This window comes from Equus caballus, chromosome 4, assembly GCF_041296265.1.
Source record: "Equus caballus isolate H_3958 breed thoroughbred chromosome 4, TB-T2T, whole genome shotgun sequence".
Lineage (NCBI taxonomy): Eukaryota > Metazoa > Chordata > Mammalia > Perissodactyla > Equidae > Equus > Equus caballus.
In genome coordinates, this window is record NC_091687.1 from 88,862,946 (window position 1) to 88,889,341 (window position 26,396).

A 26,396-nucleotide genomic window follows, 5' to 3' on the forward strand; every position below is an offset into this window, starting at 1 on the left:
AACGTAATAAGCCAGAAATAGTTTCTCACTGGGGTCTTAATTTGTATTTCTATGATTACTGGCAACCTTGAACATTTTCTCACGTTTGTTAACCAGGTCTAAAATTGCTTGGGAGGTGGCTTATATTGAACTAGGGAGGAGTTCAGCCAGTCGACTGAAAGACAAAACAAATGAATCCCAGGAATACCTCATTTTTACCTTTAAGCTTTGACTCCGCCTGTTTTTTTCCCCCTCCAAGAGAGCCCTTTGTGTGTCTCAACGGTCTGGGAAAAGGATCTCAGCCCGTGACGCTGGCGGAACACTGTATTGCCCCAGATATGTGTATTTATGTGCCTATCCTATTTCCGATTTCAGTGTTTACGGGAAAGAGATCCCGAATCCTGAACACGCCTGGAGTACGGGCAGTCGCCGGCACTCTCTCCGCAGGCGTGGCCTCTCCCACTCGGCCTTCGATTGGCCCGCCTGATCCCGCAGGCGACGGGAGCTGGTTTAGCGCGGTGGATGCGAGTGATGAGCGGCTGCTTCTGCCTTTCTCCCCCCACTTTTTTTTTTTGGCCATATCTATGGTTACCACGTCTCTCCCCGCCTCCCTCCACCTATCCAAGAAGACGACTGGCCATTGGCTGTCTGTCACGAAGGCAGGCAGTCATTGGCCACTGCGGAGGACCGGGCGCTCCCCCTTCCCCTGTCTCCCGGGTCTCTTGAGGAGCCCAGGAAGGAGGCTCCGCTAGTGCCGCCGGGCCAGGGGCTGCCGGACCCGGCTGCGGCGCTCGTTGGCGGGTCATGTCGGCCGCCCAGGGCTGGGACAGGAACCGCCGGAGGGGAGGAGGCGCCGCAGGCAGTGGTGGCGGCGGCGGAGGTAGCGGGGCCGGCGGGGGCAGTGGGGGCAGCGGGGGTCGGGGGACTGGCCAGCTCAACCGGTTCGTGCAACTCTCCGGGCGGCCGCACCTGCCAGGTGAGTCGCGAGACGTGGTCCTGTCAGCTTGCGGGCGCGGCGGGAAGGTGACGGCTTCCTTTTCTTTTCTCCCCGGCTATGTTTTCCTTGGGAGTAGAAAAGGCAGGCCCCACGCGTATCAGAAGGACTGGGGCTTAGGGAAAAGGAAAGATGTCTTTGAGGTCGGGGAGAGAACAGGAACACAGCGGAAAAAAGTAGTTTTGCTCTCTTGAAAGCTCTGTGCTGAGAGTTGTGTTTTGTTTGCAAAGGAGAGGCCGCCGTCTCATTGACATTCCCAAATGTTTCGCTTACTCGGTTCCCAGTCTCGTCCTCTTCCGCAGAGTGATCTTGTTAATGAAAGACATTAGCGCTTACCTGTGGAAAACTATTTTTAAAAGGGCGCTAAATTGAGGAGAGAAGAAGAAGAGCATGTCAAAGAGTGGTTTTGTCAAAATCAGTGTGTAAGAGGCATTCTGAAACGAGAGGAGGAGCGAGAGGGGGAGGGTTGTTGGAAGGTGGGTGGGAAACAGAACCAAGGGAATTAGGGAAAACTAGTCGGATTATTAATATTTTGGAATGTCCAGAGTCAGAATGGATAGTGTGTTTGGATTGTAATGGGAGAAAACGAAGATCAAGAATATACTTAGTGACAAAATTATGCTGTGTCTACTATATTAAAAACAGCTGATTGAGAATTGGAAAAATGTACCCAATGTGATTATTTCACGTTTTGGCGTACAATTCCCTATCCTTGAGTTCTGCTGCTGTAAAAAGACAAACCAAATCCATATGTGTGTGCAGACAGTTTTAAAGAGATACATTTGTAAGTGGTTATTCCTATAGTAGAAGGAAGGTAAGAAAGTAAATACGGCAGAGAATGTCAAATATTATATTGTGCAAGCTTATTTTTCCATGAAGAGAACTCTCAGGAACGATGTGTTAATCATTTACCATGTTTTTTGTGAATAATGTTGATTTTATCAGTGATATATTTGTTTACCTGATGAGTTTTGAGAACATGATGGTTTCCCAAATTCTATTTGCTACCATGCCTTGTATTTCTAAGTAGTCAAAAATTATTTGATTAATTTGAAGATAACAAAGGGTGTTATGCACATTCAACGAGACAACTGCTTATGTTTGTGATAAAGTTACTGATGTGTGCTAAAAATGCACATTAATCCATTTATATGCACTATTAAAATTAACTTTGAGACAGCTTTAAATCATAAAATATATAATGTACCCGGAGTTGGGTTTGAGATGATCAGACTGGGTATTCCAGAATTGCTAAATATGTGATGTTTAACGTGAAAAAGAAGAAAGGAGAAGTCTTTTTTCTTACCCCAAATTAATAGCAAAAATTTACATTTTTGTGTATTGACAGATCAGAAGATAACTCTCTTGCCAAAGACTGTCACCAGTTTTCCCTCCACTACCGCAATTTTTAGGTTTTTGATCTTGAATGAATTATACCATGGGCTTCATGTAGGCATTCCCAGGCTCCAAGAGTCTGGTTGATGGACTTCCTCACTGCCACCACCTGATGGCAGTGGAAGCCATGATTTCTGATAAAGGGCTTAGGTGTGGAACTGTTTCTGCATTCCCCTAGCGTACAAGGCCAAGAACAGCCATTTGTCCAAAGGTGAAGATAAACGTGTTTAAACTGTGAAAATTCATGCAGTGGGGTCATCAGCCTGTTCTCCCTGCTTTCTTTTCCCTTTGACTGGTACTTCACTCTTCCTTACCTAAGTACGCAGCCTCCGTCTTTTCTTCATTCTTAAAATTGGGAACATCTGATATCTCAATAGATACTTTGAAATTCTTTCACACGAATTCATTATTTTCCCAAGTATTGCGTCGTAAGCCTCCCCTCCCCACTTGATTGAAAGGTTTTATTTTGAGATGTTTAAAAAGAGTCTAGGTGATGGAGAGGGATGGAAATGTCTAGGCTGTTTTATGGCTGACCCTGGAGGTAAAAAAAAACATTGTTTTTGTAGCTAACTTTCTCTCTCGAACTCTAATTGCATTTCTCGTTTTTTATCCTCCTCTACCAAGACTGTCAGATACTGAGCACCTAGAACCCTTTCTTACTTTTTGCATACCTACTCTCTATCCAGCCCCCAATAAAGCAAAACAAAACAACCTGGTCTTCCTGGAGTGTTTCTCTCTCTTTCAGTGACAGCGTCTTTTTCCATGCAGTTATGCAAACCTGAAACTTGGGCATCCTCCTTAACATTTTCCTCTCCATTGCATTTCAGGTGTAATCAATCACCAAGTCCTGTTTCTTTTATTTCTGTCATAAGTCTAGTCCATGCTGCTGTCATCCCTCATTGAGGTCTCCTGCAGTAGCTTTCTAAGCAGTTTTCTTGCTTCTGCTCTTGCCCTCCAGTTTGTACAGCACACTATTCTCCTGCAAGCACAAATCGGTTCTCATCTCTGTTTACAACCCTTTAGTAGCTTTTCATTGCTCTTAGGATAAGGCAAAAATCCTTAACATGGCCTAAAAGGCACTGCATGGTCTGGCCCCTCTTTAACTCTCTATTTAATCCTACATCATATGATCTTGCTCTTTGATCTTTCTCTGTATCCTTACACATGTCATGCTCCCTTCAGCCATAGGGCCGTTGCACATGCTATCCCATCATCCAGGAACCTTCTAATTCCTCATTCTGTTCTCTTTTCTTAAATTCTCTTACACTGGATCTCAGCTTGATCACACTGTGTTTTTTAGGGGAGTCTTCTCTGACCTTCTGATTTGTTCTCTTCTACCTACACACACTCATGGCACCATGTGGTTCTCCTTGGTCATACTTATCATTTGTGTGTAATTCCTTGATATGCATGATTTGATACTCTTGAGAGAGAGATACACACACACACACATCAAGTATATAAGAATATGCACGTTATAATATACACACATGTTAATATGTATTCTTAAATTCTAAATTAATACATTGGCATTATGTGTAAGCAGGTAGTTTCTTGTGAATTTGATTGATTAATTTGGTTCAATCCCCTATGGCCCTGTTGACTCTGGACAAATGGGTAAGATCAAGTTCTTAAACATAAAAATGACTAGACTCAGCATCCATGGTGACAGCACAAATGCTATTTTGTGAAACCTTGTTTGAGCAACTTCTTGCCTTTTTGCTGTCTCCTAAAATACGATAGTGATTATGTGTTTGCCCCATAGGCCAAGAAATTCACAGCATCTTCGTCCTGGATTTCTACTAGCTGATAATCTATACACCCAGTAAAGAAGAGGGAACGGTGCTTTTTGTAGAATAGGTATGCACAGTAGAGCTCGTGGGCAAGGTCTTGGGATAATGGAACCCGAGTTACTATTGTGATTTAACTATGTGAGTTTGATTAAATACCATGTGTTAGCTAGGAAAACAATTAAACGTTGTTGCTAACATAGGAACTGGAAAACTGAAAAAGAAAGAGGAGGAAAATTTAACAATTGGTAAAGCTGGGTAAAAATAATACTGAAATCTTAACTTAAAAATTTAAAATGTGATATATTTTCATGATATAAAATCCAAATGGTACAAAAGAGCATATGATAAAAGGCAAATTTTCCTTCTACCTTTGACCCCAGCTAATTGTCTTCCTTCCTCAGAAGCCACCAATGATAAATTTCTTGTGTATCATTTCCAGAAAGATGTGTGTGTGTGTGTGAGGAGGGGTATGGTAGCTTTTCTTTGTTTGGATGGGTATTCAAAATGTTTACAGTCTTGCTAATACGAATGATACAGTGAATATCCCTGTACCTATATCCTTTTGCACGAGTGAGTCTGTCTTTAGAATAAATTCCTAGAAGTACAATTGCTGGGTCAAAGGATATGTACTATTTAAGTTTTGATCGATCATTGTCAAATTGCCCTCTCTAGAGGTTGTACCAGTATATGTTCCACTATGGATGTTGGAGTGCTGGCCTCCTATACCCTTGGGAACAAAGTGGGTTCTCACACTTTTTTTAAATTAACCAATTTAATAGGTATATTTTTCTTCATCTTTTCAATAGGTATAAGAGCCATATTTGTTTCCTTTATTTATAACATCTACTTGTATTTTTTATTCATCTGGTTGTATTTTCTGTTCATTATTCTATTAGGATGTTTAATACTGTTTGTAGGAACTCTATGTTTTAAGGAAATTAGTTCTTTGTCTTTGATATGTGTTGCAGATATTTTTCAGTTTGTTACTTGGCTTTTGACCTTGTTTATGGTATATTTTTTCAGCACAAATGTAAAAGTTTTTTGTAGTTGCGATTACCATCATTTTTGGGTTTTGGGTTTTGTGTCGTAAGAAAGGCCTTCCCTATTTTGATATTGTTTCTAATTAAAATACAAACAAAAATTCTAGTGTTTTTTCCTAGTACTTTATAATTTTAAGTTAAGTGCACTTATCCATACAAAATAAAAGTTGCATGATGTATTGAGGTAGGAAGCCAACTTTACTTTTCTTCCAGGTGGCTACCCAGTTATCGCAGTATTGACGTTCTGTCTATAGGTATACTTAGTTCCGACGTAAACTTTGGGGTTCTTGCTGGACTTTTATCCTGTTTCATTGATCAGTTTACCTGTTTATACGTAATGATCCCATTCATTGATTATAGTCCTTTTTCATTCTATTTTCCAGAGTTTTCCTGAATATTCTTTTTTGCTTATTTTTCCATAAAACTAGAATTCATTTATCAAGCTCCCCTCCCCTATCCTGTTGGTATTTTTGTTGGTACTGCATTAAATTTATCAATTGATGTAGAGATAGTTGACTTTATTGAGGTTCAGTCTTCCTTTCAAGAATGGAGTATATAGTCATTTCTTGTTGTTTGTCTTCTTTTGCATCCCTCAATAACATTTCAAAGTTTTTTCATATAGACCTTTCACATTTCTTGTTATGTTTATTCCTTGGTATTTTATCTTTTTGTTGCTATTGCAAGTGGGGTTTCTACTTCTGTCTTTTACCTTGTTCTTTGACTATGGAAATGCTATTGATTTCTGAGTAATAATTTTGTCCCTAGCCACCTTTGGAATTATAATGCTATCTGTAATACTTTCCCAGTTGTTTTTCTAGGGTAGCAGTTAAATAATTATATCAATACCAAATAAAGATAATTTTGTGTCCTCTTTTCCAATTTTTATGCTTATTTCCTTCTTTTGTCAAGTTGATTTGACTAGTACTTTACAAAAATATTAAACAGTAAGATAGTAGTGGATCTTTGTCTTATTCCTAACTTCAATGGGATGTTTTTAGAGCTTTCCTATTAAGATTAGACCTGACCTTAGATTGAAGTGTCCATATTTTAGCATGTTAAAGTAGTCAGCTGTTACCACTTTATTAAGATTTTTTAATATGGAAGTAAATTTTGTCAAATGCCTTTTCAGCTTCCCTGGGAAATATGTAATTTTTCTCCTTTGATCTGTTATTGTGGTGAATTGTACGAATAGATTTGCTATTACTGAACCATCTTTACATTCCTGAATCAACTCACTTTGTCATTGTGTATTATTATTTTAAATATGCTGCTGGGTTCTGTTTGCTAAGCTTTTTTTTTAAGAAATTTTGCGTCACTCTCAAGATTTGATTAAATTGCCCATGAAATCGTTTGGACTTTGAGTATTTTGTGGGGAGAGTAGCCCTTTGACAGATATCTCTAGTTCTGTGATAATTTGGCTGCTTACAATTTATGTCTTTTGGGGGAAGCTTTGATAACTGATATTATCCTAAAAAATAATCCATTTCATCTAAGTTTTCAAAATTATTTGTGTGAAGTTGAGCAAGATATTCTTTTACGACTTTTAAAAAATTTCCTGAGCCTGGTGCGCTCTGCTTAGGCAGCCTGGGTTTGATTCCTGGGCGTGAAACCAAACCACTCATCTGTCAGTAGCCATACTGTGGTGGTGGCTCACATAGAAGGATTACAAGGACTTACAGCTAGAATATACAACTATGTACTGGGGGCTTTGGGGAGAGAAGGAAAAAAGAGGAAGATTGGCAACAGATGTTAGCTCAGGATGAATCTTTCCCAGCAAAAAAAAAAAAAAAAATTTTCCTGTGTCTGTGACTGTGATTACATTATCACTAACTCTGTTGCTTCTTATTTTGTACATGCGAGGGCTTGCCCTTTTTTCTTGTTTAGAACCAGCTCTTGGATTTTTTAAGATTAGGTCTACTATTTTATCTTTTCTTTTTTTTTTTCAAGATTGGCACCTGAGCTAACAACTGTTGCCAATCTTCTTTGTTTTATTTTTTTTTCCTTCTTCTACTCCCGAAAGCCCCCCCAGTACATAGTTGTATATGCTAGTTGTGAGTGTCTCTGGTTGTGCTATGTGGGACGCCATCTCAGTGTGGCTTGACGAGCAGTGCCATGTCTACACCCAGGATCTGAACCAGTGAAACCCTGGGCTGCTGAAGCAGAGCGCGCCAACTCAACCACTTGGCCGGCCTCTCTTTTTTTATTTATTATTTTTGTCATTGTTTTAAATTCTTCCTTTAGCTTTCCTTAGATTTATTTTGTGGTTGTTTTTCTATCTTCTCATGTTGGATGTTTAGTGTTCCTTTCATTCTTTCCAAGTGTTTAAATTATAAGATTTCTTCTGAATACTGCTTTAGTTGTGTCCTGTAGGTTGTAGGCTTCTTGTAGTTATTTTCTAAATATCTTGCAATTGTCTATCTATTTTCTTTTGCACAAGAGTAGTTAATCCTTTTAAACTTTATCTCTTAACATTTCCATTTATATGTTTTTAAAAGCTTTATTGAGATATAGTTCACATACCATACAATTCACCATTTAAAATATACAATTCAGAGGCTGTCCTGGTGACGTAGTGGTTAAGTTTGTGTGCTCCACTTCGGTGGCCCTGGGTTCACAGGTTTGGATCCCAGGTGCGGACCTACACACTACTCATCAAGCCATGCTGTGGCAGGCGTCCCACATACAAAATAGAGAAATATTAGCACAGTTATTAGCACAGGGAAAATCTTACTCAAGTGAAAAGAGGAAGATTGGTAACAGATGTTAGTTCAGGGCCAATCTTCCTCCCCCCCTCCCAAAAAAAAGTAGTATACAGTTCAGTGGTTTTTAGTGTATTCGAGTATGTGCAATTATTATCACAGTCAATTTTAGAACATTTTCATCACCTCAAGAAGAAAGCCCATATCTTTTAGTTGTCACTCCTTTATCCTCCTGCTCCCATCTCCTCTACCCCCTAAGCAGCTGCTAACCTACTTCCTGTCTCTATAGATTTCCCTATTATGGACTTTCTCATATGAATGGAATCATATAGTATGTCGTCTTTTGTGACTGCCTTCTTTCACTTTGCATAATGTTTTCAAAGTTCGTCGGTGTTGAAGCAAGTTTCAGTACTTCATTCCTTTTTTATGGCTAAATAATAATCCATTGTATGGATATACCACATTTTGTTTATCCATTATCAATCGATGGACATTTAGATTGTTTCCATTTTTTAGCTGTTATGAATAATGTTGCTATAAACATTTGTGTATAGATTTCTGTGTGGACGTATGTTTTCATTTCTCTTAGGTATATATCTAGGAGTAGAATTGTTGGGCCATATGGTAACTCTGTGTTCTGGGTTTAATCATTTGAAGAACTGCCATACTTTTCCAGAGCAGCCAGAATTTTACATTCCTACAGGCTGTGTATGAAAGTTCCACTTTCTCCATGTCTTTGTCAACATTTGTTTTTATCTGACTTTTTGATTCTAACCATCCTAGTGCGTATGAAGTGGCATCTCGTCATGGTTTTTGATTTACCTTTCCCTGATGACTAATGATGTGAAGCATCCTTTCTTTCATTTTTATATTTTATATTTATATATAATTAAATTATATATAATTAATAATTATATACAATTTTATATTTATTTTTCTGTATTTTTCAGCTGTTTTGAGGTATAATTGTCATTGAACATCTTTTCATGTGCTTGTTGACTAATTGTATGTCTTTTTTGGAGAAATGTCCATTAGATCCTTTGCCCGATTTTTAATTGGATTACTTGTCTTTTTATTATTGAATTATAAGAGCTCTTTATATATTGTAGATACAAGTCCCTTGTCAGATGTATGATTTGCAAATATTTTTCCTGTTCTCTGCTTGTCTTTTCACTTTCTTAAATGTGTCCTTTGAAGCACAAAAGTTTTAATTTTTATGAAGTCCAATTTATCTGTTTTCTTCTTTTGTTGCTTTTGGTGTCATGTCTAAGAATCCTTTGCCAAATCCAAGGTCATGAAGACTTACTCCCGTGCTTTTTCCTAAGAGTTTTATAGTTTTCCTCTTACCTTTATGTCTTTGATTCATTTTAAGTTAGTTTTTATGTTTGGTGTGAGATAGGGTTATCTCAACTGGCTGTTCTGTTGTCCCAGCACCATTTGTTGAAAAGACTGTTTTTTCCTCATTGAATAGTCTTGGCATCCTTGTTGAAAATCAATTAACCATAAACATATAGGTTTATTTCTGTACTGTCAATTCTATTCTATTCGTCTATTTATCTGTCCATGTGCCAATACACTATCGCAATTACCATTGCTTTGTAGCAAGTTTTGAAGTCAGAAAGTGTAAGTCTTCCTACTTCATTCTTTCTCAGGATTGTTTTGGCTATTCTGAGTCTCTTGCAGTTCCATATGAATTTGAGAATCAGCTTGTCAGTTTGTACCTAGAATTCAGCTGGGCTTCTTGTAGGGACTGTGTTGGATCTGTACATCAGTTTGGGGAGTATTACCCCCTTAATAATGTTAAATCTTCCAATCCCTGAACATGGGATGTTTTTCCATTTATTTAGATCTTTTTTAGTTCTTTCAATGAAGTTTTATGGTTTTCAGAGTTCATTTACATCGTGCTTGCCTTTCCCAGTCCTGTCATCCATGTTCCTTACTGTGTTTTCAGCAGTGTTTGTACTCCTTTGTGCTACTTCCAATGAAGATTTGTTATGTGTTGGTTTATTTTTTCCTTCTCTTTCTTTCCTTTTTTTTTTTTTTTTTTTTTTGGTGAGGAAGCTTGGCTCTGAGCTAACATCTGTTGCCAATCTTCCTCTTTTTGCTTGAGGAAGATTGTCCCTGAGCTAACATCTGTGCCAGTCTTCCTCTGTTTTGTATATGGCCACTAGGCTGGCTCCTTCCATTTCTTTTTTGTTCTCTGCCTACTTATATTTCATTTGTTTCTTTTTTTTTTTGGTGGAAGAAGATTTGCCCTGAGCTAACATCCATTACCAATCTTCCTCTTTTTTCGCTTGAGGAAGATTACCCCTGAGATAACATCTTACCAATCTTCCTCTTTTTTTTGTATGTAGGTTGCTGCCACAGCATGGCTGACAAATGGTGTACATCCGTGCCCGGGATCTGAACCTGCAAATCTGGGCTGCCAAAGTGGAGTGTGCCAAACTTAACCATAGGCCACAAGGCCAGCCCTCATCTCTTTCTGTTGTCTATCTCCCTTGAATTAGAATCTGTTACATCTTTTCTGTCCTTGAAGCATCATTAACTTTGGTAAAGCTTATTGTCTTCCACCTCCTACCACCACCACCATAAAAGGAATACAAGCTCTTATTAAAATTTGGAAAATACTGAAAACTTGAAACCGGGGAAAATCATCCATAGTAATTCCGCTTAAAGACAACTATATCAATATTTTGATATTTTGCTTTCCTTTTAGTTCTTTATCAGTGAACAATATTTTATTTAATGCTATATAAATAATTACATATCACTAATAGCAACTTGAGATTCTCTTAACACTGTTCTATATTGAAATGTTTTACTTATAGACACTTGTTTATGTTTTCTGTTATTTTATCAGGTAGAATTTATTTCTCCTCAATTTCTCATATGAATAACCTTTGAGGTTTTTTTCCTAGCTGATGTCCTTTACTTTTTTCCTTCAAAGGCAAGCTTTCACAAGAAATAGACTCTGTTGTTTATTTCAACTTCTTTTTTTTCTCTTCAATCTGTTGCAGTCTCACTTCTGCCTCCGTTGTTCTACTCAAGTGCTCTTGCTAAGGTAATAACTTCCTAATTGCTAAATCCATTAGATATCTCTTAGTTTTCCTCCTACCCAACTTCTCTAGATTTTGATATTGACTACCTTCTGTGCTAGAGCTGAGGAATAGATAATAATTAGACGAAGTCTCAGTTCCTAAAGAGCTCTTAGTTATCTTTTTATCTCTTGAACTTCTCACTAGTTTTCCTTTATCTGCCCCTTAATATTGGTGTGCAAGAGTGTCTCTGTTTTTCCCTGCTTACTCTTATATTTTCCCTGGGTGTTAGCATTAATATCCTGACAACGCCCAAGTCTGTCTCCAGCCCAGACCTTTTTTCCTGCCTTGTTTGCTACTACACATCGCCACACAGGTGACTGATGAGTACCTTAACTTCAACGTATCCAAAAACAATTTTATCGTCTTTCCTGCCAAACCTGTTCTTCCTTCTGTGCTCCTTATCCTGACTAATTTAATGGCTACCTCATCAATTTAGTGACTCAAGCCAGAAACCTGGGAATCACATTAGATTCCTTCCTTTTGGCTCACCCCTTATCCAGTTGGTCACAAAGTCTTGTCAATTTTTCCTCCTTACGCTAACTTTACTCTTTCTCCCTTTTTACCTCTCCAACCTCACCATTAATGTCTTTCATTTTATATTTCAGCTATACAGTAGTCCTCCTTTATCCACAGGGGGATACATCCCAAAACCCCCAGTGGATGCCTGAAACCATGAATAGTACCAAACCCTATATATACTATGTTTTTCCTATATATACATACCTATGATAAAATTTAATTTATAAATTAGGCACAGTAAGAAATTAACAACAATAACTAGTAATAAAATAGAAAAGTTATAACAGTATGCTTAATAAAAGTTATGTGAATGTGGTCTCTCTCTCGGTCTCTCAAAATATCTTATTTTACTGTACTCACCATTTTTCTTGTGATATGAGATGATACAGTGCCTACATGATGAGAAGAAGTGAGGTGAATGACGTAGGCATTGTGACGTAGCATTAGGCTACTGTTGACCTTCTGACAGTAAGTCAGGAAGAAGATTATTGAGCCGTGATGATGGTTGGAGATCCAACAAAGGAATGATTCACATGCCAAGCTGGACTGAGTGGGACAGTGCCGGATTTCATCACACTACTCAGAAGGGCATGCAATTGAAAACTTAGGAATTGTTTATTTCTGACATTTTCCATTTAATATTTTCAGAATGTGGTTGACTGGGGGTAACTGAAACCATGGATAAAGGGGGACTACTGTTTAGAAGCATTTGCAGTTTGTTGCCTTAAATTCTTGGAACAAGGTAGGTTAGGAGGGAGAGATTTAAAAAAAAACATGCAGTTTCCTGCAGTACTACCTGTGTCATGATTCTCTATGTACTGTATCTTCTTCCCGGAGTGCCGTTCTCCCAATTGTCTTCTAAGACCCACCCAAGTAGACTTTATACCGCTTTTTTCTATTCTCACTTTTAATACAGATGGCTTACTTGTACTGAGTAGTTACTGTGTGTCTGACCCTGTTCAGGGTATTTTACGAGCATTAATTTATTTAATCCTCATAATCTTGTGAGGTAAGTAACTTTTTCATCCCATTCTGTGATGGGGAGCTGAGGCTTAGAGAGAAGCTACATAACCTGCTTAGAGTTTATATAACTAATAAATGTCAGAGTTAGGATTCAGACCTGGTCTGTTTGACTTCAAAGCCCATGCTTGGTGCCTCTTCTTTGTGTCACCACCTTCCTTTGTATATACACAGGACCACAGTACTTATCACGCTGCATTGCAATGATTTGTTTCAGAACTTATCTGCTTACTAATTGTGGGCCCCTAAGGGTAAAAATAATGTTTTATTCTCTATCATCTTCCACAGAGATAAGAACACTGCCAAGCTTATAGCTGGCTTTTAGTACACGTTTACTGAATGAGTTAGTATTGTCAGTGTCTATAGTTACTCATGCAAGAGAGTTGAGTTGAGGTTATTTTACATTTTATAGGTCTAAATACATTATTTTTTTTTTACCTAGGAATTTAGCACAGACAGTTTTTCTATGGCTTTCCAAATACTTTTTTTTCAAGTACAATTTTATGTTGAATATTATCAGAAATAATTGTAGCATCCTTCCATCTGTGCCTTGATTCCATCCCCTCCTGCCTTTTCAGAAAGTTTACATTATTATCATTTCTCTGTCCTGTGTCTTCAATCTCTTTCTCTCCATTGAGTCATTTCTTTACCATTTGAGCTTGCTCAAGTTTTATCTCTTTTGTCTCTCCCTTTTCTTTTATAGCCGAGTTTGTGAAAGCATTGACTAGAGTTGCTGTCTTCACTGCCATAGCTTGCCATCATGTTTTTGAAGTAGCTCTTGCTAAAGTCACAAATGGCATATGTGTTGTCAAATCAAAGTGGACATTTTTCAATCTCCATCTTATTTGATCTCTCTTCGTTTTTTTCTTTTTCTTTTTCTTTTTGAGGAAGATTAGCCCTGAGCTAACATCGGCTGCCAATCCTCCTCTTTTTGCAGAGGAAGACTGGCCCTGAGCTAATATCCATGCCCCTCTTCCTCTACTTTATATGTGGGACACCTACCACAGCATGGCTTGCCAAGCGGTGCCATGTCCACACCTGGGATCCGAACCAGCGAACCCTGGGCCACTGAAGCGGAATGTGCAAACTTAACTGCTGTGCCACCAGGCCGGCCCCAGTCTCTCTTCATTTTGAAACATCCTTTTTTCTTGGCTTCCCTGGCATCAAGTCTGGTTTTCTTTTTATGTTTTCTGGTTTTCTCTCATACTTAGTCGTTTTTGTCAACTCTTCCTCTTCTACCAGGCCTTAATGTGTTGGAGTCCTCAAGTCTTAATCATATGCCTCTGCCCTTCTTTGTCAACTTATTTTAGGTATTCTCTTTCAAATCTGTGGTTTTCGGTTTTCATGCATGTGCCAATAAGTAAGGGCACTTTGTAACTTCTGCCCAAATCTCTCTTGAGGACCATATACTTGCTTTCTCCATGTCTCCACTTACATGCCTCCTGCCCCTCAAGTTTGGCATGTCTAAAGCTGAATTTGTGAGCTTTCTTTATTCTAGGGGGAGCGATTGGACAATTTTAAGCGGGGGAGTGATGTGCTATGATTTACGTTTTTAAAAGTTCCCTCTAGCTGCTGGATGGAGAATGGGTTGAGGGAAAAGGTAGACGTGAAGGATAAAGGCCATTTAGAAGACTCTCGTAGTAGTCTCCTAAAAAGATGGTGGTGGCTTGAACTAGGGTACGAGGTGGAGGTGGTGAGAAGTGATTGAAAATGAGATGTATTTGAAAATAGCGTTAACGGGATTTACTGTGAAGTATGAAGGAAAGAGGAATCTGGACAACTCCTAAGTTTTAGTCTTGAGCAACTGGATGGGTGATGGTGTCATTAAATGGGATGGGACAGACTGGAAGAAGCAGGATTGGGGGATCAATCAAGAGTTCTGTTTTAGCTATCTTAGACTTGAGATGCCTATTTGACCTCCAAGTAGAGGAGATAGGGTAGGCAGTCTTCAAATATAGATCAAACTCCAGGGAGAGATGGAGGCTCAAGATATAAATTTTGGAATTATTAGCATTACAGATGATATTTAAAACCACTGGACTGGATGATATCCCCAAGGAAGTTTAAATAGAAATAAGGAGAAGACTATGACTCCTGAAGGTGAGAAGGAAAGGAAAAGCAAGCAAAGAAGGTCAGTAAAATACAAGGTAAACCAGCACTGCTTGGTTTTCAAGAGGCCAAGAGAAGAAAGTCTTTCAAGGAGGGAGAGGTCACCTTGTCAAATGTGCCTGAGAACTGAGTGAGATAAGGTTCTAAAATGGTAGACTGTACTACTATTACTCCAGTACTAGAGGTATCACTGTGGGTAGAGCAGACTTTTGTGAGCTGGCCCACCGACCTGGTAACAGTTTATAATGGGGGCAAATATATTCCGAACTTCACATCACAAACTGACATATAAATTTAGAATTTTGAAATGCAGCCTGATTTTTAGTAGCCTGTATAATTTGTAAGGCTCACTTTGTTGTTCTCCCTGAACTTTTTTTTTTTAATTTTTTAAAAAATTTTTTCTTTTTTCTCCCAAAACCGCCCAGTACATGGTTGTGCATTTTTAGTTGTGGGTCCTTCTAGTTGTGGCATGTGGGATGCCTCCTCAGCATGGTTTGATGAGCGGTGCCACGTACATGCCCAGGATCCGAACTGCCGAAACCCTGGGCCGCCAAAGCAGAGCACACGAACTTAACCACTCGGCCATGGGGCCGGTCCCTCCCTAAACTATTTTTAAGGCCTCCTACTTTTCTTTTTTAGTCTTTTCCTATATACTGAGACAAGATTAATCTTCCTAAAGTACATCTATGATTATTGCTTCCCAGATCAAAATCCTTCTGTGGCTTCCTGCTGCATTTGGAATTTAGCCTGATCTCATGCTCTTCCCTTTTATATTTGCTATACTGTCAGTGAATTTGCTCCAAGCTTTATCTAATATGCAATCATTGAATTGTCTGTAAGACTAGATAGTGAAATTTGAAGGATGATGACTAGCCAAAAAAATGAGAGAGTTTTGGAGTTGAATGGTGTTTTTTTTGAGTTGTTTCTGTTTTTATCCTCGGTAGCTCTTGCCATATGGTTTTATCAACAAGCTGTCAGCTCAGTTAATTTGAATCAGATGTGTAATTGATCAAACAAACACTAACCACAAACATCTTGGTGTCACATAAAACAAATTCCTTAAAACACACACAAACAGGGCCTGGCCCTGTAGTCGTTAAGTCTGTGGCACTCCACTTCGGTGGCCCAGGGTTTGCCAGTTGATCCTGGGTTTGGACCTACATACTGCTCATCAAGCCATGCTGTGGCATCATCTCACACAGAAGAACTAGACTTAGAATTAGGATATACAACTATGTACTGGGGCTTTGAGGAGGAAAAAAAAGAGGAAGATTGGCAACAGATGTTACCTCAGGGCCACTCTTCCTCACCAAAAAGCATACTTAAAAAAAAAACAAGCAGTTCCTGGGGACTCCTCATTAAAACACACACACACACACACACACACACACACACACACACTTGATTCAGGAATATGAAATTTATAATGGGCACTTCAAACTGGGTACTTTAGAGAGAGGTAGTATATTTAGCTTTAAATATGCATGCACATGCAAAACAAAGCTTTGAGAAAACCATTCAGAGAGAAGTAACTTCTTAAAGCTACATCAGAATTTTATAATGGGCACTTCAAACTGGGTACTTTAGAGAGAGGTAGTATATTTAGCTTTAAATATGCATGCACATGCAAAACAAAGCTTTGAGAAAACCATTCAGAGAGAAGTAACTTCTTAAAGCTACATCAGAATTTTTTTCTGCTCAATTATGATTTTAAGTCCAAAACTTATCTGTGCATTTATAGAAAAAAGGCTTCAATGCAAATCTTCTTGTGAAATGTTATCTTTTGAAATTTGTATTTCTGAGTAAAGAATAGCTGTTATTTCTGAGTATAATGCTTCATGCAGATGTCTTCCAAGAAATCATGCCTACTTTGGCAGTATTCCTATCTGACAGTTTCTAGTTTTGTATGTAGGATATTTTTATTGACTCTCTGCTTATTGCGTAACAGGATTGTTATTGGTTTGTCGGAATAGCTTGTCTTTAAGTATTAGACTTAAAAGCAGTTTTCAAAATATCAGATGCTAAACATTTGTTACTTTGTAAATATTTTATTACTTTTTGCCAGATTTAGTCTGACCAAATTTTTATTGCCTTTGGTCAAGTCTAGGTATTTTCTTAGAAGACCTTTCATTTGCCAACAGAAAATGGTGACCTGAGAGAAGGAAAAGTGAATTCATAAAGAGCAATTGTATCTTTACTTTCAAAATTGATTACTTTTCTAGTTTTAATTAAGGAACAGAATGAGTAGCAAAAGAAACAAATGACATTTCTGGATACAATCATTTAACTATCAGAATTTGTAGATTTCTTTCTGCTTAGTTCCTCAGTTTCACTTGCAGAAATGGGGAGGGCTCTGTGTCTCTAAAGAGCTAAGCATCTTTGATGCTCCTTAAAGGAGGGGCTTTGCAAAATTTAAGTGCGTCAGGCATTCCCAAAATGTATTGATTCAAAAGTCGGTGTTTCATATTTAGTCTCATACATCTACTTGCACCTAGTACTTAATCTTTTTTTCCTCTCAAGGATATTTTTGGGGAGAGAGGTTATTCTCTGGATACTCAAGTTAGAGTGAAAGAAATCCAGAAGCAAGAAAAGACCAAATAAGGTAGTCTGACTCTCGACTGGGTTATTACTGGAAATTTTTATTTCAGTAGAGTTAGGATTCAAATATTTAGTTGTTTGTAAAGAAACTGATTGGATTATTTTCTAGGGTTGTTGGATGTGTTCTGTACTCATTGTTTTTTTAAGAATGGAGTTTTGTTGGAGATAAAAAGGAAGAAGGCAATGCTGAATCAAGAAAAAGAGATCCTCTGGCTATAGTTTACATTTCAGGGCAGGCACATTGACACAGACACACATAGAGCACAAATGAAGATTATTTTATTTTTTTTAGTCTTAAACACAGAAGACAACCTATGAGCAGTGAAAAAAAATTTTAATTAACTTTTTATTCTTTTCCTTTTTCCCCCCTCTTCTAAAACTTCTTAGAATCGTAAAATGTTAAAATTGAAAAAGACCTTGGCAGTCATCTTGCCCTATCTTCCACCCAATGTGGGAATCCTTTCTGCAGTAGCTCTTTTTTTAACCTCTATTTTAAAGAGGTCTGTTTATTTCAACCTCTTAGATTAACGAGCTGCCTATTACTTTGTGGAGAGAGCTGTCAGAGTACTTGTTGACTCTAATTATTACAGAGTTGCCTTAGATTCAGCTGCAACTTTTGTAAGTTTCTCCCAGTTGTGTCTTCTAGTAGAATTAGGAATAAATCTCTTCCTCCTTCCATTTAGCCACCCTTTTGAAAACAATGATAACATTCTGTCTCTAAATCCTTTTTTTTTTTTAACCTGGAGTCCATCAATTCATGAGTCTGTGGATGGTCTTCAGGGGATTATATCATATGTAAAATTGTGAGTATATGTACATTTTTCTGGGAAGAGAGCCAAGAATTTTATTAGTCTCAGTGGAACCTGATTCCCCATCAAAGTTAATATGCCAAACCTACTGGGATGGACCTGGTAATCTTTTTGATTTTGTGTTTATTGTTATTTTTAATACGCTTGCAGCAAGCCAGCTAGTCCAGCATCTCAGGAACCACTGTACCAGGTAAATTCTAAGATTTTTGGAGCATTTCTGATTACATTGAGAACTGTAGAATTTTTAAAGCTTTAGAGACCATCAAGTATACATATAGTTTATAGTTAATTCTTCCTGTTAAAAGATTAAACTGTTCCAAAAGGGTGTAGTTTTTATTTAAAACTTTTAAAGTCTCGGCAGCCATTCTTAAACATTGAGAATGTGATGATGCTGTTTTAAATCAGAAGTCTTCTCAGGAACTTTGTTTGTTAGATTCAGATTTAATATTTTAATCTAACAGGTTTATGAATTATAATGCTTTTTGATTAATTTTTAATCTGTAAAATCTTCAGCCTATTTTGGTTTTAGTATTTCTAAGGAAGGAGGGTATAGCTTAGAATTCAGTAATTTACGAACACTGGTTTCAATATCAGCTCTACCTTTTGGAACAGTTTGAGCCAGATACAACTCCTCCTATGCCCCCCTCTCCCCGAAAGACAAAACTCCTCAACCAACAAGGCTACTTTTCAGTAAAGTAATACTTGAATAACGAATAATATAAACCAAATGACAAAGAGCAGCTTAAGATTTAGAAGAAGTCTATAGTAGGCCTGTTTTTTGCCACAAACGTCAGAAGAGTAATGTCAGAATAGAGACGAGACTAAAGTGAAAGAAAACAGAAAAATAAAGCATGGCAGGGGAAATGAGCATGTTTTAATGAACAACAGAAATGGCAAGCAACAGAGAAAGCAAGAACCAGCAAATGTCATTCATTTACCATTTATTCCTCTCTTAGTGCCAAAAATATTTGAGTTGGGTTATAAACAGAGATATATATATGAAAATAGAATGTTTGAAATAAATAAATAAATAAAATATGAGGTGTAGTTAAAAACAGAAGCTATAACGTATCTGATGTCTCAGAGGCGGATAACTGCTTTTGCCTCAATGTTGTAACTCCCTAAAGATACGCTTCCTGTGTGTATATCAGGGAAGTACAGTAGAAGCCAGTAAGTAGTCAACAGCTGCTCACACCCTAGCTTGAAGGCCCTTAAAAGAATCAGAGTGCTTGTTCCAGTTGCCAGCACAGTTGTTCTTTTTTTGACTCCTAAAAATCTAAGGGATGGGAAATGTTACAGTTATTCCACTAGTTACAAGGACTTATTATGGTTTTTATTTTTAGTAAAGTAGCAATATGATGGTATAATAGGGGATAAAACCAGAATCTTGAGAGAGGAGAGCAGCTTCTTTGGGGGAGGGGGGGTAGTTGGGAGAGTACACCTCTGGTTGAGAATCACTGCCTTAGTATTCATTCGTTCTTTCATTCATTCGTTCAACAAGTATTTATCAAGTGACTCTATTAGACATGCTTTTTCAGGTGCCAAATTCAATTGTGACTCAGAACATTATTGTGGAGTGGTTAAGCGTGATTTGGATCCCAACTGCGTGGATTTGAATCCCAGATTTTTCACTTGCTCAGTTAAATGACCTTGGGGAAGTTACTTACTCTCTCTGTGTCTTAATTTCCTCATATATAAATTGGGAATAATAATAGTATCTATCTCATAGAGTTGTGGTGAGGATTAAATGAGTTCTTGGAACTGTTGATATTAAAGAGTGCAGTTGTTTTCATACACACTCATACACAGGCACAAACACGTGTATGTAATGCCATGACTAAACCATAACACAGTACAATATAGCACTGCAATTCATGTTTTAGTTTGTATTAATTTATATGTCACTTTGTTTCCAAAAGGATTTGAAACAGAACTGAAGCTTTCTAAGGAATACTCTATACCCAAGCAGCACAACAGAACTAAAATATGGATTTAGGTTTTCTTGTTTTGAAAGGCAAAAGGCAGAATTTAAAAATGAGTATAGCTAAGTGCTGGGAATAGAGTAGATACTCAGCAAATGTTATTTCTCCTATGTGTAAAAGAAATCATTTACTTAACAAGTGGGTTACTGCTGGCCCAAAGTGTGCCATTGTGCAAATTTTTAAAAAATGCCTCTTTCAAGTAGACATAGTCCCATGGGTGCGTTGGGGAGTAGAGTGCAGGCTGTGTTTTAGCCCCCACTTGGCCTGGAGCTCTTGTGCAGTAAACAGTCTTCACAACTGTTCAGTGATTCTGAATGTAGTATTAATTTGCTTCTCTTTTGAAATTCTGGGTTGTTTGTTTGTTTGGTTTTTTTTTTGGTGAGGAAGATTAGTCCTGAGCTAACATCTGTGCCAGTCTCCCTCCACTTTATATGTGGGTTACTGCCACAGCCCTGCTGACGAGTGGTATAGGTCTGCGCCTGGGATCCAAATGCCCGAACTTGGGCAGCTGAAGTGGAGGACGCCGAACTTAATTACTATGCCACAAGGCCAGCCCCTGAAATTATAGATACTGCATTGTATAAAGCAGTAGGACCTTACCACACGGCTTAGCCACGTGAATCAGAATTCTTATATTGTGTTCTCTGTCAGTAGTTCTAACTATTAAAATATTAAAAATTGTTTCAGATATATCATTTTAAATACAGTCTGCCTCATATCAGTATAATCAGCTTTTTCTTCATTTTGCTTTTTATCTACTTAATTTTCATACTTTTTACTTTGAGGTATTGTAGATTCACATTCAGTTGTAAGAAATAATACAGAGAGCTCCATATGCTCTTTATTCAGTTTCCCCGAATAACTTCTTGTTACTATTGTACAATAATACAACCAGGAAATGGACGTTGACACCATCCATTGACCTTCCTCAGATTTCATTAGTTTTACATGCACTCATTTGTGTCTGTGTGTGTGTATTTGTATTGAATTCTGTGTAGTTTTATCTCACGTGTAGATTTGTGTGACCACCTAGTCAAGATATAGAACAGATCCATCACAAGGCTTCCTCATGTTACCCTTTCATAGCCACAGCCCCTTCCCCTGGCAACCTCCTGCAACCACTAATCTGTTCTCAAGCTCCATAATTTTGTCATTTCAAGAATGTCATGTAAATTGAGTCATGTAATATGTAACCTTCTGACGTTGGCTTGCTTTATTCAGCATAAATTCCCTTGAGAGCCGTCCAGGTTGTTGCACATTCCAGCAGCTCGTTGATAGTGAGCAGTGTGCCATGGTGTGGATGTATCAGTTTGTTTCACCATTCGTTTGTTGGAATGTAGTTTCCAGATTTGGGCTATTGTGAAGGAAGCTCCTATGAACATTTGTGTACAAGGTTTTGTGTGAGCATAAATTTCTTTTTTTCCCAGTTTGCTTGCTGTTGAATTTTATCAAATGCTTTTTCTGCACTTACTGAGGTGATCATATGGTTTTTCTCCTTATTCTGTTAAAGTGGTGAATTATACTGATTTTTGAATGTGAAATCAGTCTTACATTCTTGGAATAAATTTCAATTGGTCACGATGTATTATCCTTTTTATGTAACTTTCATTTGATTTGGTAATATTTTGTTTAGAACTTTTATGCCTATATTTATAAGGGATATTGACCTGTAGTTATTTTTAATGTCTTTATCAGATTTTGATAGCAGAGTTCTACTAGTATCATAAATGAGTTTCTCTATTCCCTGAAAGCATTTACGTAGCATAGGTATTATATCTTCCTTAAATGTTTGGAGTGAAGCCATGTAGTATTCTTAAGTTTTTTATTTATTTATTTTTTGCTGAGGAAGATTGTCCCTGAGCTAACATCTGTTGCCAATTTTCCTCTTTTTGCTTGAGGAAGATTGTCCCCGAGCTAACATCTGTGCCAGTCTTCCTCTATTTTGTATGTGGGATGCTGCCATGGCATGGCTTGATGAGCAGTGTGTAGGTCTGTGCCCGGGATCCAAACTGGCGAACCCTGGGCCACTGAAGCAGAGTGCATGAACTTAACCACTACACCAGGTTGGCCCCCTTAAATTTTTTATACAGTACTTAAATTTATATTTTCTATCAATACCTATATTAATCACTTTCTGTGTCTTCCTTCTGAACAAGACAAGGACTTTGCCATTCATCTGCTTTCCCTTCTCCCATCCCCTCTTTTTATCCTCACAGTTACTCCTGTTGATATCATCTGAGATTGTAGTTCTGAATGTTCATAAGCTTTTGTATTTTGTTTTGTTTTGTTTTTTTCTAATCAGCTCTTATTTAAACTTAAAGGCTTTACTGGCTTCTCTGCTTACTCTTTTCTTGTACCTTGTTTTCTGTTACGTTAATTTTTTTTTATTCCAGATACATATCTTTGAGTAATTCTTTCACCAGAAGTCTGAGGGAAGCAAAATTTTTGTGTCCTTGTGCATTCAAAAATGTCTTAATTTTACTCCCCACCCGAGTGAGAGTTTGACTAGGTGTAGAATTCTTGTTTGTTTGTTTTTTTAAAGATTGGCACCTGAGCTAACATTTGTTGCCAATGTTTTTTTTTCTTCTTCTCTCTAAAGCCCCCCAGTGCATAGTTGTATATTCTAGTTGTAGGTCTTTCTGGTTGTGCTGTGTGGGATACCACCTCAGCATGGCTTGATGAGTGGTGCCACGTCGGCACCCAGGATCCGGACCCGCGAAACCGTGGACCACTGAAGCGGAGCGCACAAACTTAACCACTTGGCCTCAGGGCTGGCCCCTAGGTATAGAATTCTAAGTTTAAAAGTATATCCAGTTTTCCCAGTCTGTTGAAAAGACTGTTCTTTCCCACCGGGTACTGTTGTCACCCTTGTCAAAAGTCAATTGACCACAGATATTTGGGTTTACTTGTGGACTCTCTTCTATTCCGTTGATATATATGTCCATCTTTTTGCCAGTACTACACTGTTTTGAAGTCTGTACCTTTGTAGTAAGTTTTGAAATCAGGAAGTGTGAGTCTTCCAATTTAGTTCTTTTTAAAGTTGTTTTGGTTTTCTGGGTTCCTTGCATTTCCATATGAAGTTTAGGATTAGCTTGTCCATTTCTGCAAAAAAGACACTTGGAATTGTGATAGAGATTGCTCAATTATCTTTTTTATCTTAATTTTTTATAATGCTTTCTACTTCTTTTTCCTTATGTATTGTATTCTGGTGAATTTCTTAGCTCTGTCTTTCAGATTACTTTAATTTAATTTAATTTGCTTTTTATTTTTTCAGTTCTTAGGTTTTTTAGTTCAGTGATCAAAATTTAATTTCTAAGAGTTCCAGTTGATTTTTTTGATAAATGTATTATTATCTTGGATATCTCTGAGGATATTAATTGTACTTAATCTAAGGCCTTATTTGTTAACTCTCTTTCTTTGGATGTAGGTTCTTCTGTTTATCACACTAGTGCCTCTTTTTCATGTTTGAGTCTTGGTTTTGTGCTCATTCATCTTTACTTGAGAGTCCTTGTTGGCCTTCCTATGAGTGTTACGTCTGTATTGCAGCAAGTCTCCACTGCCGGTGGGTAGAGATGGAATGTGCAATGAGATGAAGTGTACCAATTGCCAGTCTTCTTTAGTGTGAGTGTCCCCTCTTCTGCCTGGGGGTTAAATCCAGCCAGGGCCCTGTCTTGTCTCCCTGATCCAAGTGTTTATACTCATTGTTCCTACCTGGGGAGTCACACCTTTTTTGTTTGATGCCACTGCTCCCATCTGGGAGCAAATCCCTCTATTCCATAATGCTTGATCATTACAGAATATCATTATTCTATAATGCTTAGTTTCCTCTGAGGGCTGCTCTAACCATGTGCAATAGCCCTCTACTCTGGGCCTATAGGACTGTGATTTCTTTCTTTAAGCTGATTTATCAGCTTTTCATCTTTCAGTGATTCCTCATAGTTTTAGTCCACTAAGGACATTTCTTGCGGTGTTTTGATTATGGATTTTTGAAAAATGGCTTTTGTGTTATTTATGGGGCATTAGGAGAAGGGGAGCTTGCTTGCAGTCTGCTCAGTCAATCATCTTGATTCAGTCAATGGCTATGTCATATTTATAGTGAAATTAATAAAAAGGAGAAAAAATTTTGAAAGCCAGCAAAAAATAAAATATTGAGGAAATAGTTGAAAAGATTGTTTTTTGTTTTTGTTTTGGAGAGTAGAAGCAATCCCGTGAAGATTGGCAGTTCAAATGTATAAAAATTATGCTTCAGTGAACAAAACTTTAGACCAAAAATATATTTACATGAAATTGGAAAGACATATATTTGCTATGTTGCTGGTTTCTCTTTTTTTCCGGCTCTTTGGGTGAAGAAAGAAAACATGGGTTCTGAAGTCAGTTCTGATCTTGCATGAATAACCTCCATAGAGTCAACATTAGCCTGTGCGGATGACAGACTTATGTCGGTTGCTGAGAGAGAAACAGGCTGAAGATGTTTGACAGAGCTCTGAGAAGACATCAGAAAGGATTTTTGATTACAACTTTGATTCAATAATTTTCAATGTTATTCCCTCAGTGTTATTCTAAATTTGCTGTATATTTTTCCATAATAAAATAATATATGTCTTGGAATTTTTGGATAAAATAAAAGGGGTAATAACACTGAACCCCAATCATAACCACTGTTGACACTTTGGTATGTTTCTTTACAGTATTGTTTTTATAACTTTAGAAGAAATTAAAGTAATATGGTATTGTTTTTCTTCCAGTCCAAAAGTAATGCATACTTAATGAGAAAGCTTGGAAAATAAAGACCAGCACTAAGGAGAAAAAAACAAAAATCAATCATGATAACCACCCAAAGATAACCACAATTAAAATTTGATGTATATCTTTCTTGTATTTTTCATGAATATATATACTTTTTTAAATTAATGTGGTCTCATACTCTAGTACTATTTTTGCCTTGCATTTTCTATTTGCAATATACTGTGAATGTTTTCTCACATTAGTAAATATTCTTGTACAGTCATGCACCGCATAATGACGTTTCGGTCAATGACGGACCACATATGCGATGATGGTCCCATAGAGATTAGTATCAAATAACCTAGGTGTGTAGTAAGCTGTACCATCTAGTTTTGTGCAAGTAGTATAGGGGAGGAAGAAATTTTCCTCTACCCTTCGAGGTTCTTCTGGCTAGTCTAAGAATTAAATTGACAAGACACAGATTAACAAGAAAAACAAACAAAAATTTAATAACATGTATACATGGGAGAAACCCAGAAAAACTGAGTAACTCACCAAAATGGCTGAAGCCCTCACCTTAAATACCATGCTCAGCTAAAGACAAAAGAAGATGTTGGGAGTGAGGAGAGTCAGGGACTTCAAAGGGAAGGAAGGCAGCTCACAGGTAGGTGATAAGGAGAAAATGTTTGGAAAACACGTGTTTGGCCACGCAGAAACAGAAGAACACAGAGGGGAGCCCAACACACAGGCTTTTCCAGGTGCCTCCCTGTCAACCACCTAGTTCATGTGATGCTAAGGTGGTAGCTTGTTTCCTGAGACAGGTTTTTTGGTCTGAATTCTTTTAGGCAGTTAAGGGGGAGGTAGCAGAAAAACTTTGTCTTTTAAAAATAATTGGCCTAAAGGGGCTGGCCCCATGGCCAAGTGGTTAAGTTCACGCTCTCCGCTGCAGGCGGCCCAGTGTTTCGTTGGTTCGAATCCTGGGCGCGGACATGGCACTGCTCGTCAGACCACGCTGAGGCAGCGTCCCACATGCCACAACTAGAAGAACCCACAACGAAGAATACACAACTATGTACCAGGGGGCTTTGGGGAGAAAAAGGAAAAAATAAAATCTTTAAAAAAAAAAAAAAAATTGGCCTAAAATAATCCTCATGTTAAAGAGACACATTTTGGGGTGGCAAATTTTGTTCCCCTTCAGTACTCTCTGTGATGTTCACACAATGACGAAATTGCCTAACAATGTATTTCTCACAATATATCCCCGTCGTTAAGCGACGCATGACTGTATGTACTTTTTAGTGGTGCGTAGAATATGAATGTATTTAAGTATGTTTATTTAGCATACTTAATCTACCTATCATTGGACATTAAAAGTGTTTCTAATTTTTTGCCAAATTAAAGAATATCATAGTGAGGATCTTTGTCCATACATCTTTCCATGCGTATATGATTGTTTCTTTAGGAATAAATTCCTAGAAGTGGAATAACTGGGTCAAAGGGTATGTACAATTTAATGCTTTTGATACATAAAAATGTCATTTTAAGCTAATCACTTGTTATATTCTGTCTTGTATTGCTATCTAATTGTTTTATGTGTCTGTCTTGTCTCCCTAATTAGAACGTAAGCTTCTTGAGG

The 26,396-nt window shown here is 37.8% G+C and overlaps 1 protein-coding gene across 4 annotated transcripts in view; it reads left to right on the plus strand.

Annotated features, from left to right (window-relative positions):
* The first annotated feature begins 543 nt into the window (after positions 1–543).
* KLHDC10 (kelch domain containing 10) overlaps positions 544–26,396 on the plus strand; it is a 57,585-nt gene continuing 31,732 nt past the window's right edge. For 2 of the 4 annotated variants that reach the window (XM_023638750.2, XM_023638751.2), the window contains exon 1: positions 668–859. In XM_023638750.2, the coding sequence (XP_023494518.1) occupies positions 784–859 (76 nt within the window). In that variant the 5' untranslated portion in view covers positions 668–783. 4 annotated transcript variants of the gene reach the window in all.